Source organism: Aotus nancymaae, unplaced genomic scaffold, assembly GCF_030222135.1.
Source record: "Aotus nancymaae isolate 86718 unplaced genomic scaffold, 86718_ANA_hifiasm-v0.15.2.pri h1tg000059l, whole genome shotgun sequence".
In the NCBI taxonomy this organism is placed as follows: domain Eukaryota; kingdom Metazoa; phylum Chordata; class Mammalia; order Primates; family Aotidae; genus Aotus; species Aotus nancymaae.
In genome coordinates, this window is record NW_026988473.1 from 59,684,804 (window position 1) to 59,707,173 (window position 22,370).

Genomic DNA, 22,370 nt, shown 5'->3' on the forward strand with positions numbered 1-22,370 from the left:
GCCTTCTTCAAGAGTCTCACTCTTCTAGTCCTTCCTCTTCAAAGCTACCCCTCCCACAAGGGCTGCCTGAGCCATCTTTCTAAGTGCTTTCTGTTGCCCACAATAAAACTCATGTTCTTTGGCCTGGTAGTCAGGTTCTTCTTCTTACCCAGCACTAGCTTCCTCTTCCAACCTCTTTGCCTGTTACTCTCCCATGCAGCCTCTGTTTCAGCCATGTTAGACTATGCTGCTGCCACATCCTCTGTCCCTGCGTCTTTGCTCATGCCGTTCCTCCTGTGCAGGATGCCTCCCTGGACAACACGTGACAGTTGGCAACTTACTCTTAGTGCTTCCACTGTACTTTATACATCATGTCCATTACTGTACTTACCACTTTGTACTGAATGATTTGCAATCTCCTTTCAGTTAGGGATTTTTTTTTTTTTTGAGATAGAGTCTCGCTCTGTTGCCCAGGCTGGAGTGCAGTGGCTCCAGCCACTTGGCTGATCCCGGCTCACTGAAACTTCTGCCTCCCAGGTTCAAGCGATTCTCCTGCCTCAGCCTCCCGAATAGCTGAGACTACAGGCGCACGCCACCACACCTGGCTAATATTTTGTGTTTTATTTTATTTTATTTATTTTTTTGAGACAGAGTCTTGCTCTGTTGCCAGGCGCCGGGCTGGAGTGCAGTGGTGCAATCTCAGCTCACTGCAACCTCTGCCTCCTGGGTTCAAGCGATTCTCCTGCCTCAGCCTCCTGAGTAGCTGGGACTACAGGCGTGCGCCACCATGCCCAGCTAATTTTTGTAATTTTAGTAGAGATGGGGTTTCACCATGTTGGCCAGGATGGTCTCAATCTCTTGACCTTATAATCCGCCTTCCTTGGCCTCCCAAAGTGCTGGCATTACAGGCGTGAGCCACGCCTGGCCTCAGTTAGGGATTTATGCACATCATTTTTTGAAATATAGTGCCCAGGCTGCACATCTGGCAAAGGTCTGATAGGCGTTTGACTAGACAAATAAGTGAATGGAAGAAAGAGGGCTCTGTTGAAAGGAAGGGGATAAATTTAACTCAATAAAATTTGAGACATTGAAAGGCCCATCTGCCCTATCTTGCTATTGTTTACCCAATGCATCAGGCCCATGAGGTGGGAAGAGGAAATGGAAGCAAAATCGATTGGGGTCGGCTTAGCTTTTTGACCATGGAAACCGGATGTTTGATTTAAATACCCAACATGGTACTAATTAGCTGTGAAAGCACCAGTCGTTCCCGAGCCCAACAGGTCTAAACACCTACTGTTCATCTACTAAACTTCCAATCATCCTTTGTAACTTTTGTGAAGTCTGCTCTGACCTTGCCCACCAGCTCCTGAAGAGTTGGCCACTCTGTTACTACTTGACCTTGAACCTCTTTCTATCATTGCTATATGTAAGGTTTGTTCTTGGGTTCTTGCCGAGTTTAAAAAGAAAAAACTGAGGCCAACACAAGAAGATTCAATGTGAAGGAATTTATTCAGCCTCCCGGGCCAGGTTCTGCAGTCCGAGAGGAGGGGCCGGAGAAGTCGCACGGACTCCTCTCAGACGTGGGGTTTTATAAGGAGTGAAGGAGCTTGATTGGTTGTGGGAGAGCAGGACTACTATTGGATAAGGTTACAAGCCTTTGTTTGCATACAGGACTTGGCTGCTATTGGTTAGAATTACTCGGCTGCTATTGGCTAGAAAGACTCGGCTGCTATTGGCTAGAATCACAAGACTCCACTTGCATACTGGGTTCTTTAAGGGAAAGCCAGGCTGTGTGAGAAGGGGAGAAGGGAACATGGCCGAGCATGTCCGAGCTTTCGGAAAAAAAGTGGGGGGATGTGCGTCTGAGCTCCCAGTGAGGCAACCGGCCTTACACTATATATTGCATTTGGCCACTTTATAAGCTATGTTCCCTAAACTCGGATATATGTTTCTCTGGGGGATATATAACACTAAGTAAATATTATAATAATTTAATACTGTGATTTAAAATATTTTTATGTTGAAGCAAACAGCCATATTATGAAATAGGAGCACAATAATAAAAGAGTTTTTAGGGCCAGGTGCGGTGCCTCACACCTGTAATCCCAGCACATTGGAGGCTGAGGTGGGTAGACCATTTGATGTCAGGAGTTTGAGATCAGACCGACAAACATGGTGAAATCCCATCTCTAATAAAAATACAAAAAATTAGCTGGGCGTGGTGGCACATGCCTGTGATCCCAGCTACTCGGGAGGCTGAGGCAGGAGAATCACTTGAACCCGGGAGGTGGAGGTTGTAGTGAGCTGAGATCATGCCATTGCACTTCAACCTGAGTGACAGAGCAAGACTGTCTCAAAAAAATAAAAAATTTTTAGAATTAAATAGGACACATGAAAATAATGACAGCTAGTATTTATTGAACATTTACTATCTCCAAGACAGTGTGTTAAATGCTTTACATTATCTTGAATACTTTACAAGCAGCAGGCTTTTGAGTTCTTCCCAATGCCCCTAGGGGTGAGAGTTCTAGTTCTCCTAGTGTTTGCAGCATTTGGGAAAAGTGGGAGAAGGGTTGTTTACTTGAGCTCTGCATTTCCAGCACCCAGTAGCTAGCCTGTGCAAAGTTGAACCTCAGTAAAGGCCTGTGGAAGGAAAGGACCCTGTTCTCTGCTGGAATGTCCTTTCTTTCCTCCCTCCCTCCCCACCTGGTAAACTCTTACTGGCCCTTCAATAACCTGTTTAAATGTCATCTCCACTGTGAAATCTGACTCTCAGCTATTTTATCTGGCTCCCACTGCCTTTGGGCTTCCCTCAGAACCAGCAGTGGGTAACTGGATTAACACTCTTTGTTTGTTGTTGATATGGGGTCTCAGTCTGTTGCCCAAGCTGGAGTACAGTGGCATGACCACGACTAACTAACTGCAGCCTTGACCTCCCTAGGCTCAGATAATCCTCCCACTTTAGCCTCCTCAGTAGCTGGGACTATAGGTGAAAACTATCATGCCCGGCTAATTTTTGTATTTTTTGTAGAGACAAGGTTTTGCCATGCTGCCCAGGATGGTCCTGAATTCTTGGGCTCAAACTATCTGCCCATTTCAGCCTCCCAAAGTGCTAGGATTACAGCGTGAGCCACTGCACCCCGCCCACTCTTTAATTATTGGACTCCAATGTAAGGGGTTGGGCAGCTCCTCTAAGAATGGATCTTGGTCTGATTTCCCAGCATCTAGCAAAGTTAGCTTGATAAGAGAAGCCCTCAGTGTACATTTGTTGAACTAGTGAAGTGATAAAGTTAGCTAATATTCAGAACTGATCATCAAAGGAGAAAGAAGTGATTCTGTGTTCTTTCTCTAGGTCCATTTTCTTAACTGAGTGATGGCCCCCTAAAAGATATGTCCATGTTCTAACACTTGGACCCTGTTACTATGACCTTATTTGAAAAAACGGTATTTGCAGATGTAATGAAGAATCTCAAGATGAAATCTAAATTATCTGGGTAGGCCCTAAATAAAAAGACAATGTCTTTTTTTTTTTTTTTTGGAAACAGATTCTTGCTCTACCACCCAGGCTGTGGCACGATCTCGGCTCACTGCAACCTCCGCCTTCTGGGCTCAAGCAATTCTCCTTAGCTTCCCAAATAGCTGGGATTACAGGTGTCCACCACCATGCCTGGCTAATTTTTGTATTTTTAGTAGAGACGGGGTTTCACCATGTTGGCCAGGCTGGTCTCAAACTCCTGACCTCAAGTGACCCGCCCACCTCAGTCTCTCAGATTGCTGGGATTACAGGCCTGAGCCACTGTGCCCCATCTTCTTTCTTTTATAAAGACATTGTCTTTAGGCTGGGTGCAGTGGCTCATGCCTGTAATCCCAGCACTTTGGGAGGCTGAGGCAGGCACATCACCTGAGGTCGGGAGTTCGAGACCAGGCTGACCAACATGGAGAAACCCCGTCTCTACTAAAGAATACAAAATTAGCCAGGCATGGTGGCGCATGTCTGTAATCCCAGCTACTTGGGACCAAGGCTGAGGCAGGAGAACTGCTTGAACCTGGGAGGCGAAGGTTTTGGTGGGCTGAGATCATGCCATTGCACTCCAGCCTGGGCAACAAGAGTGAAACTCCATCTCAAAAAAAAAAAAAAGAAAGAAAGAAGAAAGAGAAAACATAGGAATAAGAGAAGGCCATGTGATGACAAAAGCAGGGATTGAAGTTAGCAACCACTAGGTAAGAAACTAGAGCTATCAGGAGCTGGAACACGTAAGGAAGGATCTCCCCTAGAATCTTCTGATAGAGCATAGCCCTCCTGACACCTGGATTTCAGGATCCTGCACTCCTGAACAGTGAGAGAATTTCTGAGGTTTCAAGATACCCAGTTTGTGATAATGTGGTATAGCAGCCTCAGAAAACTAATACAGCTTAGAAACAGAAATGTGTTTTGTGTGAAATTCCCCCCAGATCTTGGCACCACATGAGTTCAACCAGACAAGATTTGGGATTTCCCGGAGACTCCTTTCTCAACAAACACCTGACCACGCACCCCAGGCTTCAGCCACGAGGAACCACTCAATGTGTCAGAACAGGAGACAGTGTGACATCTTTGTGGTCCAGCTCTGAGAAAAGATCCAAGGTGTTTTTCAGGCCTCTAAACGCCCTGGAAAGACAGTATGCTTACATTTTGTTTAAAAATTTAAAATCCAAGTATTATGTGCCAGGTCCTGTGTGGGCACTTTACATATGCTGATTTACTTTAATCCCTACAGCAACCCTGTTGCTATTTTAAATCTGAGAGAGGGGAACTCACTTGCCCTGGGATACAGAGCTCAAAGGTGGCAGAGCCAAGATTCCAGAGTGCCTGATTCCTATCATGTCTGACTCTAAAACACTATGTTCTTTCTGCTATGTTCAGTCAAGTGGTGGAAAAATTCAGTCTAGGGGTAAAAAAAAGGAAGATCAATATCCTGCAGAATGACTCATGCTATTTATTATAGAAGCAATTGCTGGAGATGCTATTATTGTGGATCGCAGAAGTCTTCATGGAAGAGGTGTCATTTGAGCTGGGCCTTCACTGAACAAAAACCATTTCCTGATTCTCTGTCAGGCACTGGGGATGCAGAGATGAACCAGACAAGGTCCCTTTGCTTGAGGAATTCACTGTGTGTGTGGAGGGTGGCTGCTTGTGTGTGTTAAAAGACAATGTGGCCAGGCCCAGTGGCTTGTGCCTGTAATCCCAACACTTTGGGAGGCGGAGGCCGGAGCCGATCGTTTGAGCCTGGGAGTTTGAGACTAGCCTCGGAAATATGGCCAGACCCTATCTTTATAAAAAATTTAAAAATTAGCTGGTCGTGGTGGCATATGCCTGTATTCCCAGCTACTCAGGATGCTGAGGCGTGAGGATCACTTGAGCCCAGGAGGTCGAGTCTGCAGTGATCCCTGATCGTGCCACTGCACTCCAACCAAGGCAAAAGAATGAGGCACTGTCAAAAAAAAATTAATAGAATAATCCAGATCATGGTAGAGTCAAGGTTCCTAACTCAAGGTCCCAGAGAGGCTCAGAGAAGCCTTCTGAAAGAAGGGACTCCTGCCCCAGCTGAGACTGATAGATAAGAAAACATTAAGTCAGGAGGAGAAAAGTAGCAAAGGCTTTCTAGGAACAGCACAAGCAACCCACCCGAAGCGGTGAATCGGCGTCCTGGGTGCCTGGCACACCTTGTAGCTCAGCGTACTAGTTAGAGGAGTGCGGGAAGGGGCGTGTACTTGTGGGTTGGAGTTGGTAGTGGAAGAGCTGGTGGGACCGCCCGATGGTTCTCAGGTTCCAGTGCATCCTGCATTGTGGCTCTCTGCTGAACCATAAAGCATTCCTTTTCAATCCCTGCACGCCAATGAGAATGCCTCGGGAAAAGATTACACATGGGCCTGCCACGGCAGACAAGCGATCGCCACCCAGCCGGCTTCCAAGCGGATCCCCGCCCTCCACAGCCTGTTACCACGGCAACCAGTAAAGGCGGAAGTGGCTCAGAAGACTGATACTCCCTAATCAGGTGACTCTCCCTCCTCCTGCACGTGACACCGGAGCCCAGGAGCGCGCTCTACCTAATCAAGACCCCACCCCGCTTTCCCTTTAGTGACAATTGACAGCGACCTCGTGCAATGGCCCTTCCGGCTCCACCAGGAGACTCTGCCCCTTGGTAGTGAATGAACCAATTAGACTGGGAAAAAAAGAAGCAACGCCCCACGTTTCACTCTTGCTTGACAGACGCAATTGAGGCCATCCTCGAGTCCCTCCGCCCCCTACTCCAGTCCGGCCGGCGATGGACAGACCTTCTACCCAATAGCACATCCCGTTTTTTGCCGTTGGGTACCGCCCCCTTGAGAGCTAAGCCAATGAGCGCACCGGGTCTCGGCGGGGTGGAGGGGTTGCACTGCGGTAATATGGCTCTTCTTTAGCCAGCGGCGGCGGCAGCGGCGGCCGCGGCGGCGGCCAGTGTTGGGACGGAGCAGTCCTGCCTCTTGGGTGGCGGGTATCTAGGCTGCAGGGGCTCGGCGGGTGGAGGGTAGGAGGCGGCGGTCGATGCCGGTGGAGCGCCCGCCCCGCCGTTTGGCGGACCCTGGATCGAGATGAGCGCCTCCGCGTCGGTCGGGGGCCCGGTCCCCCCGCCACCCCCGGGCCCAGCCGCGGCGCTGCCTCCCGGTTCTGCCGCGCGGGCCCTGCATGTGGAGCTGCCGTCTCAGCAGGTAAGCCCGCGGCTCGCGGCGCTCGGGAGGGATCCTGGCAGGCCAGCTTGGAGAGCCTGCTGGCTCCGGGCTGACCCCGCGAGCCGGGACACCCAGAGCAAGGACCGGGAGGGCTCGCGGGACTGAGGAAGGCTGTCGGGAGATCGTGTGCGTGGAGGGGTCCAGTGATGGCCGAACCTCCGGGAGATCCCAGAGTCTTAGGAGAATCCCGTTACAGGAGATGGGCTTGTGAGGAAACAAGCAGCCAGCCATCGAAAGTCCCTGGGGCCCCGGCCCGAGGCCGCTTTTCCCCACACTTAGAGCCGGGGATTCCCTTGAGCAGACCCTCCCCCTCGTCGTCCCCCCCGCAAGGGACCTGGGAAAGCCCCTGTGTCCCAAGGGCCATGGCGAAAGCACTTCCCTTTCTTTCCCCACCTGGCCATCCTCTCTTACTGTCGTGCGAGAGCCCTGGAAGAGACTTTGGGGATTCTACCATTTGCTTTTTAATCTTCCCTGATAATCAAGTATTCAGCCTCTTTAGACAAATGTGTTTGAGACTTCCTAATTCATGAGGAGGACTCTTTCCTACTTCATTCCCTCCAGGGAGTCTCTGTGGAAGGAGGATTTGATGTATATATTCATGTATTCCCTCATACTTTGGGAAAGGTGTTGGGGACTTCTTGGCTCTACCTTGCCGGGAGGTAAGAAGGGGAAACACTGATTTTGGGGATCCGACAAAACTCTTTGTTTCATTCACATATCTGTAGAGTACTTCCCTCCTTATATCCGTGGCCTTCCCTCTGTACCCCCAAGGGGAGATTTTGTAGGAATCTTAGCATTAAAGAGACCTAAAGAAAGTACCTTTCCCTTTCTCCGTTTATTCCTCCTTCCAAGAAGAGGACCTAGGAGAAATTCATTTATTGAGAGCTTACCGTGTTGGACTTGTGCAAAGAACTCGGTGACCATTAGTTGACTGAATTTCCACAACTCTGTTAGATAGCTGTTTTTATTACCTCCATTTGGCAGATGAGGACACTGAGCCTTGCCCAGAGCCTTCCAGTTAGTAAGTGGTGGGGCTGGGTTGCAGAATCCAGTGTTTGACTCTGCAGCCACGCACGTGCTTGAGACTTCGGCAGCCTTCCTCCACCACCTTTACACAGGACAGAGCAAGCTCCTTCATAACATCCCTCCAACTTTCCATAAGCTGCCAGTGGGACTGAGGAAGGATTCATAAAGAAGAAGGGAGAGGTTGTGGGGAGAGAGTGGTTGAAAAGTGAAATGGATTTGAATGCAGTAAAGGAGGCGGGGGCTAAAGGGAAGAGTTGGAGGTAATAATCACAGTGGTTGCCATTGAGTAGGCAGACAGAAGAGCTTGCAGAAGCAACGGCTTTTTGTGTTACTATTACCGAAGAGGATTGAAAAGATACCATGTGCCCTGGTTTTGTGATGCTGTTGAGCAGGGAATTTCTGCATAGTAGGAGTTTGAGGGTAGTGGGGATTTGGATTGTATTGTGACATTGGGAGAGGGTAGAAGTCTGGCTGGGGAGACTCGTTCTGCAGTGAGCATTAATGTAGGGTTTTTTGTGTGTGGGAGGTAGAGTGTGAGGGTGGATACAGGGAGAGGGAATCAGGAGCATCGTTAACAGCCTGGAGAAGTCCTAAGGAGTTCAGGGGCCAAGAAGTGTTTAGTTTACGGGAGCTTTGAAAGCATGTGGGATTAAGAAAGAAAGCTTCATTTACTTCATGGAGCCTGTTCTTTGATAATAGTTAACAGTTTAACACTGGGAAAACTGATGCAAACAGTTCATGGAATAATTTCAGCCTCATTTGTTAGTGTTTGGCAAATTTTTGGATTGGTGCCAATGAATATGTAGTGGCTTAAGTGTACAGCTGAATGCTATATGAGTGCTGAGTGTGCTATTTACAGCTTCCTGGGGGTGTCATCCTTGAATTCTTGGAAGGCAGCCTATATACCAAAGCACTTTTACTTTTGCAGTTGACATTAATTTAGCTTTTGGAGTCAAAGTGCTCCGGTTTTTAGTGTATAAATAATATCTATAAAATTTTGTTGAAGTTTTATCTGTGTAAAGTACACAGATTATTAATATTCACTTGATGAATTGTCACCAAGTGAACAGTTACGTAAGTACTACGTAAGAAATACAAAAATTTTGAAAATTTTTGTAAAAAATTAAGAAATACAAAATTTTGGCTGGGCGCAGAGGCTCACGCCTGTAATACCCCGTCTCTACTAAAAATACAAAAAAAAAAAAAAAAAAAAAAAGCCAGATGTGGTGGCACACATTTGTAATCCTAGCTACTAGGGAGGCTGAAGCAGGAGAATCACTTGAACCCAGGAGGCAGAGGTTGCAGTGACCCGAGATTGTGCCACTGCACTCCAGCCTGGGCGACAGAGTGAGACTTTATCAAAAAAAAAAAAGAAAAGAGAAAGAAAAAGAAGAAAAGAAATACACAATTATTAATATCCTGGAAGTCCTCCTTATGTTCTCTCCATCTCTACTTTTCCTTTTTCTCTAAAGGAACCACTTTTCTGACTTCTAACATAAAAGATCAGTTTTTACCTGTTCTAGAGCTTTATATAAATAGAATTGTGAAAAATGTATTATTTTGTGTCTGGTTTCTTTTACTCAGTATTGTTTGTGATAGTCATGGAGTATCTATGTGTGACTAGTTTTTTTTTTTTAGCATTATTTTGTTGCCTTTTTTTTTAGATAGATTGGAATGCCAGTTGTTACCTTTCCTTTAAATAATACTTTCAAAACCAAACACTTTAATGCATCCCATACTGGTTGGCAAGGTATCAATATTTCTAAACAAATAAACAAGCTCTGTTGGTTTAGGATTTCTATGATAAAGTTGTCTCAAAGCATAGATTCAGTGGTTCCCAGCCCTCTTCTAAGATGGGGTTTGTCAGCCTTGGTACTGTTGACATTTTGGAGCGAAGGTGGGCTGTTACATGTTTAGCCACATCCCAAGATATCAGTAGCACCTCCCCAGTCCTGACAGTAAAAAATAAGTTCGGACATGGCCAAATGTTTCTTAAGGGGCAAAATTACCCCTAGCTGAGAACCACCTTTTAAGGTATATTTTCTTTTTAGGATAGAGAGTATCCTTTTTATTATTGACTCATTTATTCCAATCTTCATTAAGTCCTGTTGATTCTAGAAGTGGCTGTAATGCTTAAAAAGTTAATACTGCAAACTCCTGAACTTTTCCATATATGAGTATTAATTATGATCCATATCAGCTCCTCGACTGTGTCAAATGGGACTATTACTTAATTTTGTCTCCTTTTGCTTCTATGTGATCTTACTTTATTGTAATTTAAGCAAGAACTAGTCACACATTTTCTTCGTTTTTGATTTTTGATACAGTCTTACTCTGTCACCCAGGCTGTAATGAGGTAGTATGATCTCTGCTCACTGCAACCTGCTCCTCCAGGTTCAGGTGATCCTTCCACCTCAGCCTTCCGGGTAGCTGGGACCACAGGTGTGCACCACCTTGCCCAGGTAATTTTTGTATTTTTTAGTAGAGATGGGGTTTCCCCATGTTGACAGACTAGTCTTGAACTCCTGGCCTCAGGTGATCCATCCACCTTGGCCTCCCAAAGTGCTGCGACTACAGGCGTGAACCACCGTGCCTAGCCCACAAAGAAACTGTTTTTTTTCTATTTTTGGCCAAGCATGGTGGCTCATGCCTGTAATACCAGCACTTTGGGAGGCCAAGGCAGGTGAATCACCTGAAGTCAGGAGTTTGAGACCAGCCTGGCCAACATGGTGAAACTCCATCTCTACTAAAAATACAAATATTAGCCAGGTATGATGGCAGGTGCCTGTAATTCCAGCTATTCGGGAGGCTGAGGCAGGAGAATCGCTTGAACCCCGCAGGTGGAGGTTGCAGTGAGCTGAGATGGCGTTATTGCACTCCAGCCTGGGTTACAAGAGTGAAACTCTGTCTCGAAAAAAAGTATTTCTACTTTTTTATTTTTATTTTTTTAGAGACAAGGTCTTGTTGTTGCTCAGCCTGGAGTGCAGTGGTGTGATCGTTGGCTCACTGAGGCCTCAACTTCCTGGGCTTAAGTGATTGTCTTGCCTCAGCCTCCCTAGTATCTAAGACTATAGGCATGTGCCACCATGCCCAGCTAATTTTTTTTTTGTTTTCAAGATGGGGTTTCACTATGATGGCCAGGCTGGTCTTGAACTCCTGACCTCAGGTGATCCACCCACCTTGGCCTCCCAAAGTGCTAGGATTACAGGCATGAGCCACCATGCCCTGTGCCCAGCTAATTTTTAATTTTTTTTTTTGCGGAGATGGGGACTTGCTGTGTTGCCCAGGCTGGTCTCAAACTCCTGACCTCAAGAAATCCTCCTGCCTTGGCCTCCCAGAGTGTTGGGATTATAGACGTGAGTCACTGCGTCCAGTCAGAACAGTTTTAGATTTATTGAAAAATTGAGAAGATAATATAGAAAGTTCCCATATACTCTACAACTAGTTTCACTTACTATTTTTTTTTTTTTTGAGACGGAGTCTCGCTCTGTCACCCAGGCTCTACTAGTGCAGTGGTGCAATCTCTGCTCACCGCAACCTCTGCCTCTCAAGTTCAAGTCATTCTCCTGCCTCAGCCTCTTGAGTAGCTGGGATTATAGGCGTGCGCCACTTTGCCTGGCTAATTTTTCTATTTTTAGTAGAGACTAGGTTTCGCCATGTTGGCCAGGCTGATCTTGAACTCTTGACCTCAGGTGATCGCCCGCCTCAGCCTCCCAAAGTGCTGGGATTATAGGCATGATCCACCGCTCCTGGCCTCACTTATTCTTAACATCTGCCTTAACGTGTAGTATATTTGTTACAATTTACGTACCAATATTAATATATTATTGACGAAAAAAGTCCATAGTTCATTTAGATTTTCTGAGTTTTAAACAACTGTGGCCAGGCCTGGTCAGTCGTGCCTGTAACCCCAGCACTTTGGGAGGCTGAGGCAGGAAGATTACTTGAGCCTGGGAGGTCAAGGCTGCGGTGAGCCCTGATCGTACCACTGCACTCTAGCCTGGATGACTGTGATTAAATGTGATTAAATATATACACAACATAAATTTGCTGTTTAAATAATTTTTAATTATACAATATAGTAGCATTAAAAGCATACTTAATGTTATACAACCATCATCACTGTGTATTTCCAGAATGTTTACATCATCCCAAAGAGAAAACAACTCCCATTCTTGCCTCCCACAGCCCCTGGTAAATTCTATTCTACTTTCTGTCTCTGTGAATTTGATTACTCTGGGTACCGCATATAAGTGGCATTATATACTGTTTGTCCTTCTGTGTTTGGCTTACATCACTTTGTGATGTTCTTAAGTTTCATCCGTATTGTAGGGTATGTTAGAATTTCACTTAAGGTAGATGGTATTCTGTTGTATGTATATACTACATTTTGTTTATTCATTCATCTCTTGTTGGGTCCTTTGTTTGCTTATTTGAGACAGGGTCTCACTCTGTTGCCCAGGCTAAAGTGCAGTGGCATGATCATGGCTCACTGCAGCCTTGACCTCCCGGGCTCAAGTGATTCTCCTACCTCAGCACCCCGACAAGTAGCTGTAACTATACAGGCATGTGCCTCCATGCCCAACTAATTTGAAATTTTTGTTTGCTTGTTTGTTTGAGACGGAGCTTTGCTCTGTTGCCAAGCTATAGTGCAGTGGCGTAATCTTGGCTTATTGCAATCTCTGCCTCCTGGGTTCGAGCGATCCTGCTGCCTCAGCCTCCCAAGTAGCTGGAACTACAGGTGCATGCCACCATGCCCAGCTAATTTTTGCATTTTTTTTGTAGGAGAGACAGTTTCATCATGTTGGCCTGGATGGTCTCGATCTCTTGACCTCATGATCAGCCCGCCTTGGCCTCCCAAAGTGCTGGGATTACAGGCGTGAGCCACCACGCCCGGCCTAGCCTCAGTCATTTACTAGAGCAGCTCACAGAACTCAAGAAAGCACCTTGCTTGCATTTATTGTTTTTTTTTTTTTTTTGAGACGGAGTTTCGCTCTTGTTACCCAGGCTGGAGTGCAATGGCGTGATCTCAGCTCACCGCAACCTCCGCCTCCTGGGTTCAGGCAATTATCCTGCCTCAGCCTCCTGAGTAGCTGGGATTACAGGCACGCGCCACCATGCCCAGCTAATTTTTTGTATTAGTAGAGACGGGGTTTCACCATGTTGACCAGGATGGTCTCGATCTCTTGACCTCGTGATCCACCCGCCTCGGCCTCCCAAAGTGCTGGGATTACAGGCTTGAGCCACCGCGCCCGGCCCATTTATTGTTTTTTTTAAAATAAACGCTATTACATAGGATACAGATGAACAGCCAGATGGAAGATATGCATAGGGAACAGTATGGGGGAAATGGCCCAGAGCTTTCATGCCCTTTCATGGCCGCTCCACCCTCCACATGTTCAGCAACCCAGAAGCTCTCCAAAACCTGTAGTTCTGTGATTTCTATGGAGGCTTCATCTTGTAGGCATGATCAGTTATTAAGTCAGTCTTCAGCCTCTCTCTGCTTCCTGGAGGATAGGGCGTGGGGCTGAAAGTTCCAAGCTTCTGATCATGGCTTTGTCTTTCTGGTGACCATCCTCCTTCTAGGAGCCCACCAAAAATTGTCTCATGGGCCGGGCGCGGTGGCTCACGCCTGTAATCCCAGCACTTTGGGAGGCCGAGGCGGGTGGATCACGAGGTCAAGAGATCGAGACCATCCTGGTCAACATGGTGAAACCCCGTGTCTACTAAAAATACAAAAAAAAATTAGCTCGGCATGGTGGTGCATGCCTGTAATCCTAGCTACTCAGGAGGCTGAGGCAGGAGAATTGCCTGAACCCAGGAGTCGGAGGTTGCGGTGAGCCGAGATCGCGCCATTGCACTCCAGCCTGGGTAACAAGAGAGAAACTTCGTCGCAAAAAAAAAAAAAAAAAGAATTGCCTCATTAGAACAAAGGATGTTCCTATCACCTAGGAAATTCTGAGGGACTAGGCGTTGTGTCTGGAACTGGGGTCAAAGACCAAATATTAAATGAAAAGATTCTCCTAGCACGCCTATGACTCCCAGGGAATTACAGGGGTTTTAAGAGCTCTGCACCAGGAACTGTGTACAAAGACCAAAGTATGTATTTATTATTATAAATTACAGTGCCACAGGTAGTGTTTGTCAGGTTTCTCTGCTGTAAGGTTACTCTTTCCCCCTTCCCCTCTTCAGAAGGAAGTCACTATGTGTAGTCCACACTTGATTGAGATTTGTGCTCCCTCTTCTTGAGGGTAGAGTATCTGCATAAATTATTTGGAATTTTTCTGCTTGGGAGATTAAATCATGGCTCACTGCAGCCTCCAGCTCCTGGGCTCAAGTTATGTGCCTTAGCCTCCCAAGTAGCTGGGACCACAGGTGCATACCACCATGCCTGGCTCATTTTAAAAATTTTCATTTTTAATTTTGTAGAGACAGGGAGGGTCTTGCTATATTGCCCTGGCTTCATGCAGTTCTCTCGTCTTGGCCTCCCAAAGTGTTGGGATTACAGGTATGAGCCACTGTGCTTGGCTTTACTTACAGTCACACAGAATGTCAACACAGGGACTACATTCTAGGTGTTTCCTATTTGCCCTAGAGACTCATTCTTTGCCGAGTTCTGGTGAAAAGTTTTAATTACCTCAAAATTTGGGACCATCAGGCTTTATATTTTATTTCCCACAGCACTTGTGCCTGACACTCTGCTGATGATTTAGTAGGAACTCAGGTACAGTCTTTTTGTTTATGAATCTTTCCCTCGAAGAACTTTACAGCCTAAAGAGAAGAAGGAAAGATTGGATTCAATGATATTGAAACCTATACCCAAAAAAAAAAAAAAAAAAAAAGATAGAAGCAGAAAAGTAGATCTAAGGTTTGATTTCTCAGTACAGGATAAATATTTTCCCTTCATATATTTATGTTTATTTGGATACTCTACTTTTGTTAATCTAATTTAATCATCTTTCTGTTAAAAAATCAGTTTTGTTGGCGAGACCGTTGATCTTATCAGGAATGTGTGCCTCACGCAATGTAGTACCATGCTGTATGCATTTATTCCTTCTGCAAATATTTATTAAGCCCCTTGTAACTCGAAGAAAAAATGTAATGCATAATTGAGTATCTACAAAATAAATTGATGGCAATTTTTGTGCTGCTTTGGCTCTCTTAAATAAAACAATATGAGGAAGCTTCAGAAACTTGGTATCAGCATCCTGAAATCATTATTTTTATGTCACAATGTGTTATTAGGAATTTATGTTCTTTTCTGTTTGTTTCTCTTTTTTCTGTGAAAATGAGTTTTCTTTTGAAAGGAAAAGTTATGTTTATTTAGTGTTTACTTTAAAATTTCTCCACAGATCACAATTCTTTGTGGTGGAAAATTCAGCAATGAAATTGACTAGAAATAGAGCACAAGCAGAATTGAAACTACTAAGTTGGGCCTGAAGTGAAGTGTATGGTAGAATGAAAAAAAATGAGATTTTCATAGTTTCCAAATGTGTATTTTTGATAAGTTGTGTATTTTTACCCATCAGACATGTTACTGCTGGGGAGAAAAAGAAATTTGTCATTTGTAACATACTGGATTGTGTATAGCTATAAACTAAAGGTGTTTTAGAAAATTAAAGACATCTGTCTTAAGAGAGAGGTTGAAACATTTTAGTTTTTTTTTTTTTTTTTGAGACGAGTCTCGCTCTGTTGCCAGGCGCCGAGCTGGAGTGCAGTGGCGTGACCTCGGCTCACTGCAACCTCCGCCTCCTGGGTTCAAGCAATTCTCCTGCCTCAGCCTCCCGAGAAGCTGGGACTACAGGTGCCTGCTACCACACCTGGTTAATTTTTGTATTTTTAGTAGAGACGGGGTTTCACCATGTTGGTCAGGCTGGTCTCAAACTCCTGACCTCAGATGATACGCTCATCTCGGCTTCCCAAAGTGTTGGGATTACAGGCGTGAGCCACTGCGCCCGGCCACATTTTAGGTTTTATGGTTTGTTTTAGGTTTAATGACATAAGTAATGTCTTATATTGTTAAATTTTTTCAATGCCTTGTACAGTATTTTAGTAGTTGCTTCTTTAGATTATAAATGTAGAAGAGTACATGGAGAATGGAAACTTGACATTGGAATTTTACGATTCGTAGTATACCTTCTTGATTAGTGTCACATAACCTTGTTTTCCATCTTATTTTAAGATGGAAACATAAATTTTGAATCATAGAATTTTACAGATGTAAAACCTGAAGCCTTTTGAGGTGAAACAGATAAACTTGGTCTGTTTATTCTTGCCCTCAAGGATTTAGCAAAGAACATTAGTTTACAGATCTGTGTTGTGTCTTGTTCCTGCTTGTGGCGGAGAAATAAACAGAACCTGGGTTTGTGAACAGTTCCACTGTGCTTGGCTGGGGTTTGTTGAGAACTTGTTTCTTTTTTTTTTTGAAATGGAGTTTTGCTCTTGTCACCCAGGCTGGAATGCAATGGCATGATATCAGCTCACTGCAACCTCCGCCTCCTGGGTTCAAGCGATTCTTCTGCCTCAGCTTCCTAGTAGCTGGGATTATAGGCGCCTGCCAGCATGCCCAGCTAATTTTTGTAATTTTAGTAGCGATGGGGTTTTACCACATTGGCCAGACTGGTCTCGAACTCCTGACCTTAGGTGATCCGCTCGCCTCGGCTTCCCAAAGTGCTGGGATTACAGGCGTGAGCCACCACACCTGGCTGAGAACTTGTTTCTTAAACTTCACTTGATGCTTTGGCACGTTAGCCTCAACTTTGGGGATTTTAGGCTAGAATTGAAATGGAGGTGAAGCTGTATTTTTTTTTTTTTTTGAGACAAAGTCTTGCTCTGTTGTTGCCCAGGCTGGAGTGCAGTGGCATGATCTTGGCTCACTACAGCCTCTGCCTCCTGAGTTCAAGCAATTCTCTGCCTCTGCCTCCCGAGTACCTGGGATTACAGGCTCCCACCACTACATCTGGCTGATTTTTTTTTTTGTATTTTTAGTAGAGAAGGGGTTTCACCATCTTGGCCAGGCTGATCTTGAACTCCTGACTTTGCCTTGGCCTCCCAAAGTGTTGGGATAACAGGTGTGAGCCACTGTGCCTGGCCGAGAACTTGTTTCTTAAACTTCACTCAATGCTTTGGTACATTAGGCTCACAGGTTTGGGTATTTTAGACTAGAATTGAAACAGAGGAGAGACTGTATTTTAAAGTTCTCTTTAAGGGCAGAACACTCAGAGTCTACCCTCCCACCTCCCTTTTATGGTGTGAATTAGAGTGAAACTTTGGAATGTCCCTCTGGAGCTTAAATGGCCAGTCTTCCTGTTTTGTCCCTGAGTACTTACTATGCCTATCTTTTTTTTGTTTTTGAATATTCTACTTAAGAACTTCTGTTCTCTACCTCTTTAAGTTTCTGAAAGAGCAACCATCTGGCGGTTGTGGGTTTTTTGATGGCAAGGGTTTTATTCTGTATAATATTTGGTGTTGATTGCTGTAGACCCTATTTAGTGGTAATGTTATTATGCATTTTACTTACCCATTCTTTGTGAAAACGCTATTAGAGTGTGTTTATTAAGAGGCCAAGACAGATAATGCTGAAGTTGAGCATCAGAACTTACCACTTTGGATTCTCACTTTGTTGGTCCATTGAAATAGCTGACATTTTTTCCTACTGTGGTTTTTATAATGTCCAAAAGATGCAGTCAGATGTTTTTGAAAATAATGAGGAATACCAGGAAGCTGAAACTAGTGGCAACCTTTGGCTTTTTCAACAGACTCCTGGGAAAGAAAAAACGGAAAACGTAAAAGTGAGAATCAGACTTAGTAAATCATAAAAGTAAACATGAGAATCGGGCTTATGATCTGTTTTTTTTTTTTCCAGGAAAAACTTTATACTATTTAACATGACTACCTTTTGTGACTGAGAGTTTAACACTGTAATGTTAATACAAGTAATTCATGTGTTCACATTAGCCTATGTTAAAACTAATTCTGGGCTGGGCGCGGTGACCCATGCCTGTAATCCCAGCACTTTGGGAGGCCGAGGCAGGTGGATCACTTGAGGTCAGGAGTTTGAGACCAGCCTGCCCAACATGGCGAAACCTCATCTCTACTAAAAATATAAAAAATTAGCTGGGTATGGTAGCAGGTGCCTGTAATCTCAGCTCTTGGGAAGCTGAGGCAGGAGAATTGTTTGAAGGGAGGCAGAGGTTGCAGTGAGCTGATGTCGTGCCACTGCACTCCAGCCTGGGTGACAAGAGTGAAACTCTGTCTAAAAAAAACAAAGCAAAAAACAACAACAAAAAATAACTAATTCTGAGCGAGGAGTAGGAAAAACTGAGAGCCATTTATTTAATAGATACTTTTAAAGTGCCTTCTTTGAATTGTTAGGCACAGGATTTCAGTACTGTGAGTATTGTGTTTGCCAACCTACTTATGTCTTTCAGGGGCTATGAATTATTTCCTTCCTCAATTCCAGTCATTCTTTTGTATGAGAGCTAATCCAGAAAACGAAACTTTTAAACAATACGAAATAAAAATAGTCTTGGATTTTGAAAAGCCTTTTTTTTTTTAACATTGTCTCCTTTTAATGAAAATAAGATTGTCCTCAAGGAAATCAGTATTGCTTTAATCCACTAAAACATTAATATCTAGGCATCCATGAGAAGCAGCAACATGAAGAAAGCTTTCTGGATTTTGTTCTGAAAATAGATTATGAAGCAAGGTAGGCAGGTAGGCTGTGGGGTACTCGTTACAGGTCTTGGGTATTTTACAGCACTATACTCATTACAGGATAGAATTGGTACCATTATAGATTTATATATGTAGTAGGTATTTCAGACTTGTTTTCATGAATTGACTTATTGGAATTTATTCTACATGGCAGATGTTTAATATAAATATAAAAATAAAGAGTAGCTGCCTAGGTGCTCTGGAGTGATTGGTTGACTGGTGATAGTCATACACTTCTATCAAAAACATCAGTATAAATTGGGCGTGGTGCTATGCACCTGTAATCCTAGCCTACCTGGGAGACTGAGGCAGGAGGATTGCTGGAGGCCAGGAGTTTGAGTCCAGCCTAGGCAACATAGTGAGACCTCCATCTCTTAAAAAAAAAAGATACCAGTCTGATGATGATGATGATAATGATGATGATGATGATTAATTAATTTTCTCAGACAAGATTGCCCAGGCTGGAATACAGTGGCACAATCATGGCTCACCTGCAATTTTGACTTCCCTGGGCTTAGGTGATCCTCCCACCTTAGCCTCCTGAGTAGCTGAGACCACAGGCATGCACCACCATGCCTGGCTTATCTATCTATCTATCTAAATTATAATATATATTTTATTGGAGACCAGCCTGCCCAACATGGCAAAACCGATATATATATACATACATACATATATATATATATATATATATATACACACACACACACACATACATACATACATATATATATATGTGTGTGTGTGTATGTGTGTATATATATATATTATTTTTTTTGGTAGAGATAGGTGTAGAGACAGGGTTTTGCTGCCAGGACTACAGGTATGTGCCACCATACCTGGCTAATTTTTGTACTTATTTTTGGTGGAGATAGGGTTTTGTCATGTTGCCCAGGCTGGTCTCAAATTCCTGAGCTCAAGCAATCCACCCACCTTGACCTCCCAAAGTGTTGGGATTATAGGCGTGAGCCGCAGTCCCTGGCCAGTCTGATTATTAGATGAAGACACTGCAGAGTTACAGAATTTCTTTTTTTGAGACACTGGGTCTCATTATATTGTTCAGGGTTAGGCTGAAGTGTAGCGGCTATTCACAGGTAATGCACTACAACCTTGAACTCCTGGGTTCAAATGAATCCTTCTGCGTTAGCCTCTGGAATAGCTGGGACTGTAGATGTGTGCCACAGTACCTGGCTAAATTACAGAATTTCTTAACTGCAGAATTGCTGCATTTTTGATTTGTATAACTATCCAAAAACTAAAAAAATTAGAAAGCTGCTTCTCCTATATACCTGGACATTAACGTTTTAGTGAATGAAGGCAATATCACTTTTCTCAATGACATTCTTCTCTTCTTTAAGGTATCCTGTAAGGATCAGTGCAATTGAAAGACTTTCTTAACTATGACCCATTTTGTTTGGCTTCTTAAAGTTCATTTGAGTAATTCCTCACTTACTTAACATTGCACAAATGTGAATGCCTGTAAATGCCAGGGACTGTCTAGGTGCTGGAAATAAAACAGCAAGCAAGATAGAGGCACTGCCTTTATGGACCTTACTTTCTGATGCATGAGAGAGAAGGGGGTTAGCGAGCTTCTCTGTGAGGGACCAGTTAGTTAACATGTTTCTGTCTTAGTCCTCCTAGGGTCTTAGTAGCAAATACTCAACTGGTAGCTGTAGTGCAGAAAAAACCCATTACTATATGTTCACAAATGAGTATGGCTGTATTCCAATAAAACTTTAAAGATACTGAAATTACTAATTTTCATGTGCCATGAAATATTTGTCTTCTTTTTGTTTTTATTTTATTTATTTATTTATTTTTGAGAGAGAGACTCGCTCTCTCATCCAGACTGGAATACAGTGGCACAGTCTGTGCTCACTGCAACCTTCGCCTTCTGGGTTCAGATTTTCCTGCCTCAGCCTCCTGAGTAGCTGGGACTACAGGCACGCACCACCACACCTGGCTAATTTTTGTATTTTTAGTAGAGACAGGGTTTCACCATATTGGCTAGGCTGGTCTCGAACTCTTGACCTCATGATCTACCTGCCTCGGCCTCCCAAAGTGCCGGGATTACAGGCGTGAGCCACTGTGCCTGACCTTTTCTTTTTATTTTTTTGAGACAAAGTCTCACTGTGTCATCCACGCTGGAGTGCAGTGGCACGATCTCTGCTCACTGCAACCTCCACCTCCTGGGTTCAAGCAATTCTCGTGCCTCAGCCTCCCAAGTAGCTGGGATTACAGGTGCATGCCACCACGCCTGGCTAAGTTTTGTATTTTTAGTAGAGATGGGGTTTTGCCCTGTTGGCCAGGTTGGTCTCGAACTCCTGACCTCAAATAATCTGCCCGCCTCGGCCTCTCAAGGTGCTGGGATTACAATTGTGAGCCACCACGCCTGGCCAATTAATTGGTATTAAATTCCTTCTGTGTATCACATACTGCATTATACTCTAGCGTACTTCTTTCTCCAACTTCTATTATTCTTGGAATACCAGAATATCCTTGAATATGGTTTTGCAGCTTCTTACAGCAAGTAAGTATTCTTTTTTTTTTTTTTTTTTTTTCCGAGATGGAGTTTCACTCTTGTTACCCAGGCTGGAGTGCAATGGCGTGATCTCGGCTCACCGCAACCTCTGCCTCCTGGGTTCAAGCAATTCTCCTGCCTCAGCCTCCCGAGTAGCTGGAACTACAGGCACTCGCCACCATGCCCAGCTAATTTTTGTATTTTTGGTAGAGACGGGATTTCACCATGTTGACCAGGATGGTCTCGATCTCTTGACCTCATGATCCACCCATTTAATGCGGTTGCATAGGAAGACTTGTTGTAAGGCTGGTCCTCAGTGTGACTAAGGTAACTTTGGAAGAATCGCTTTGTTCTGATCCTCAGGGTCTTAACCTTTACAGTGAGAAGACTAGGTTATCTGTAGCTCTGTGCACACTTGTGTGCCTCCATTTCTTCAATTGCCAAATGCTTTTATCTCAAATATTTTCATTCTACAAATACTGTGTTCAACTCTGTTCTATACCATCATTAGTTCAACAGTTATATTTTGAGTTTCTATCATGTATCCCACAGTGGTTAAGAATATGGACACTAGAACCTGATTGCTTGTGTTTAAGTTCTGGTCCAGCCATTTCCTATATTCCTAAACTAAATTAAGGACTCTGGAAGTTATTTAATCTATGTATGCCTCAGGGAGACTTAGGTAAATGGGCATAATAATAGCCTAGCCTGTAGGGTTGTTGAGAGGATTAAAAGAGTCATAAATTTCCCTAAAAAGGTGCTGGGTTTATGGTAAGTGTTCAAAAAATGTTAGTTGTTGCTCCTGTCATTGCTATTTCCATTTGTCAGGCACTGAAGATACAGGATAAGTGTGTCCTTGCCCTAGAGGGACTCATAATCTAATGAGTAAGACAAGTATGTCACTAGGCCATTTTAGTGTAATATAAGAGATGGTTCAAAAAAAAATACTGAAGTGGGAAAGACGGGAAATGCATCTAGCAGAGGGACTAGCTTGAGCAAAAAGGTAAGAAGGTATAAAAAGGAATGGTGGATAATTAAGTGAGGCCAGAGTTTAGGAGCTTAGGGGAGGACGGTGGAAAAGAGTTGGAGAGTACAGATGCCTTTGGACTTAATGATGGGGTTATGTCCTGATGAACCCACTGTAAATTGAAAACATCGCTAAGTTGAAAGTTCATTTAATGCACCTAACCTCTTGAACACCGTAGCTTAGCCTAGTCTGTGTTCTCACACACTTTCCATTAGCCTATAGTTGGGCAAAATCGTCTAACACAAAGCTAATTTTAAAAAAAGTATTGAATATCTCACGTAATTTACTCATGTAATTTATTGAATGCTGACCTGAACGTGAAAAACAGGATGGTCGTATGGGTACTCCATG

The 22,370-nt window shown here is 44.2% G+C and overlaps 1 protein-coding gene across 4 annotated transcripts in view; it reads left to right on the forward strand.

Moving 5' to 3' along the window:
* The first annotated feature begins 6,399 nt into the window (after positions 1–6,399).
* The window catches only part of UVRAG (UV radiation resistance associated), a 311,056-nt gene continuing 295,085 nt past the window's right edge, over positions 6,400–22,370 (forward strand). For all 4 annotated transcript variants that reach the window (XM_064365305.1, XM_012469641.3, XM_064365303.1 and 1 more), the window contains exon 1: positions 6,400–6,708. In XM_064365305.1, coding sequence (XP_064221375.1) covers positions 6,592–6,708 — 117 coding nt within the window. In that variant the 5' untranslated portion in view covers positions 6,400–6,591. The remainder of the gene's footprint in view (positions 6,709–22,370) is intronic.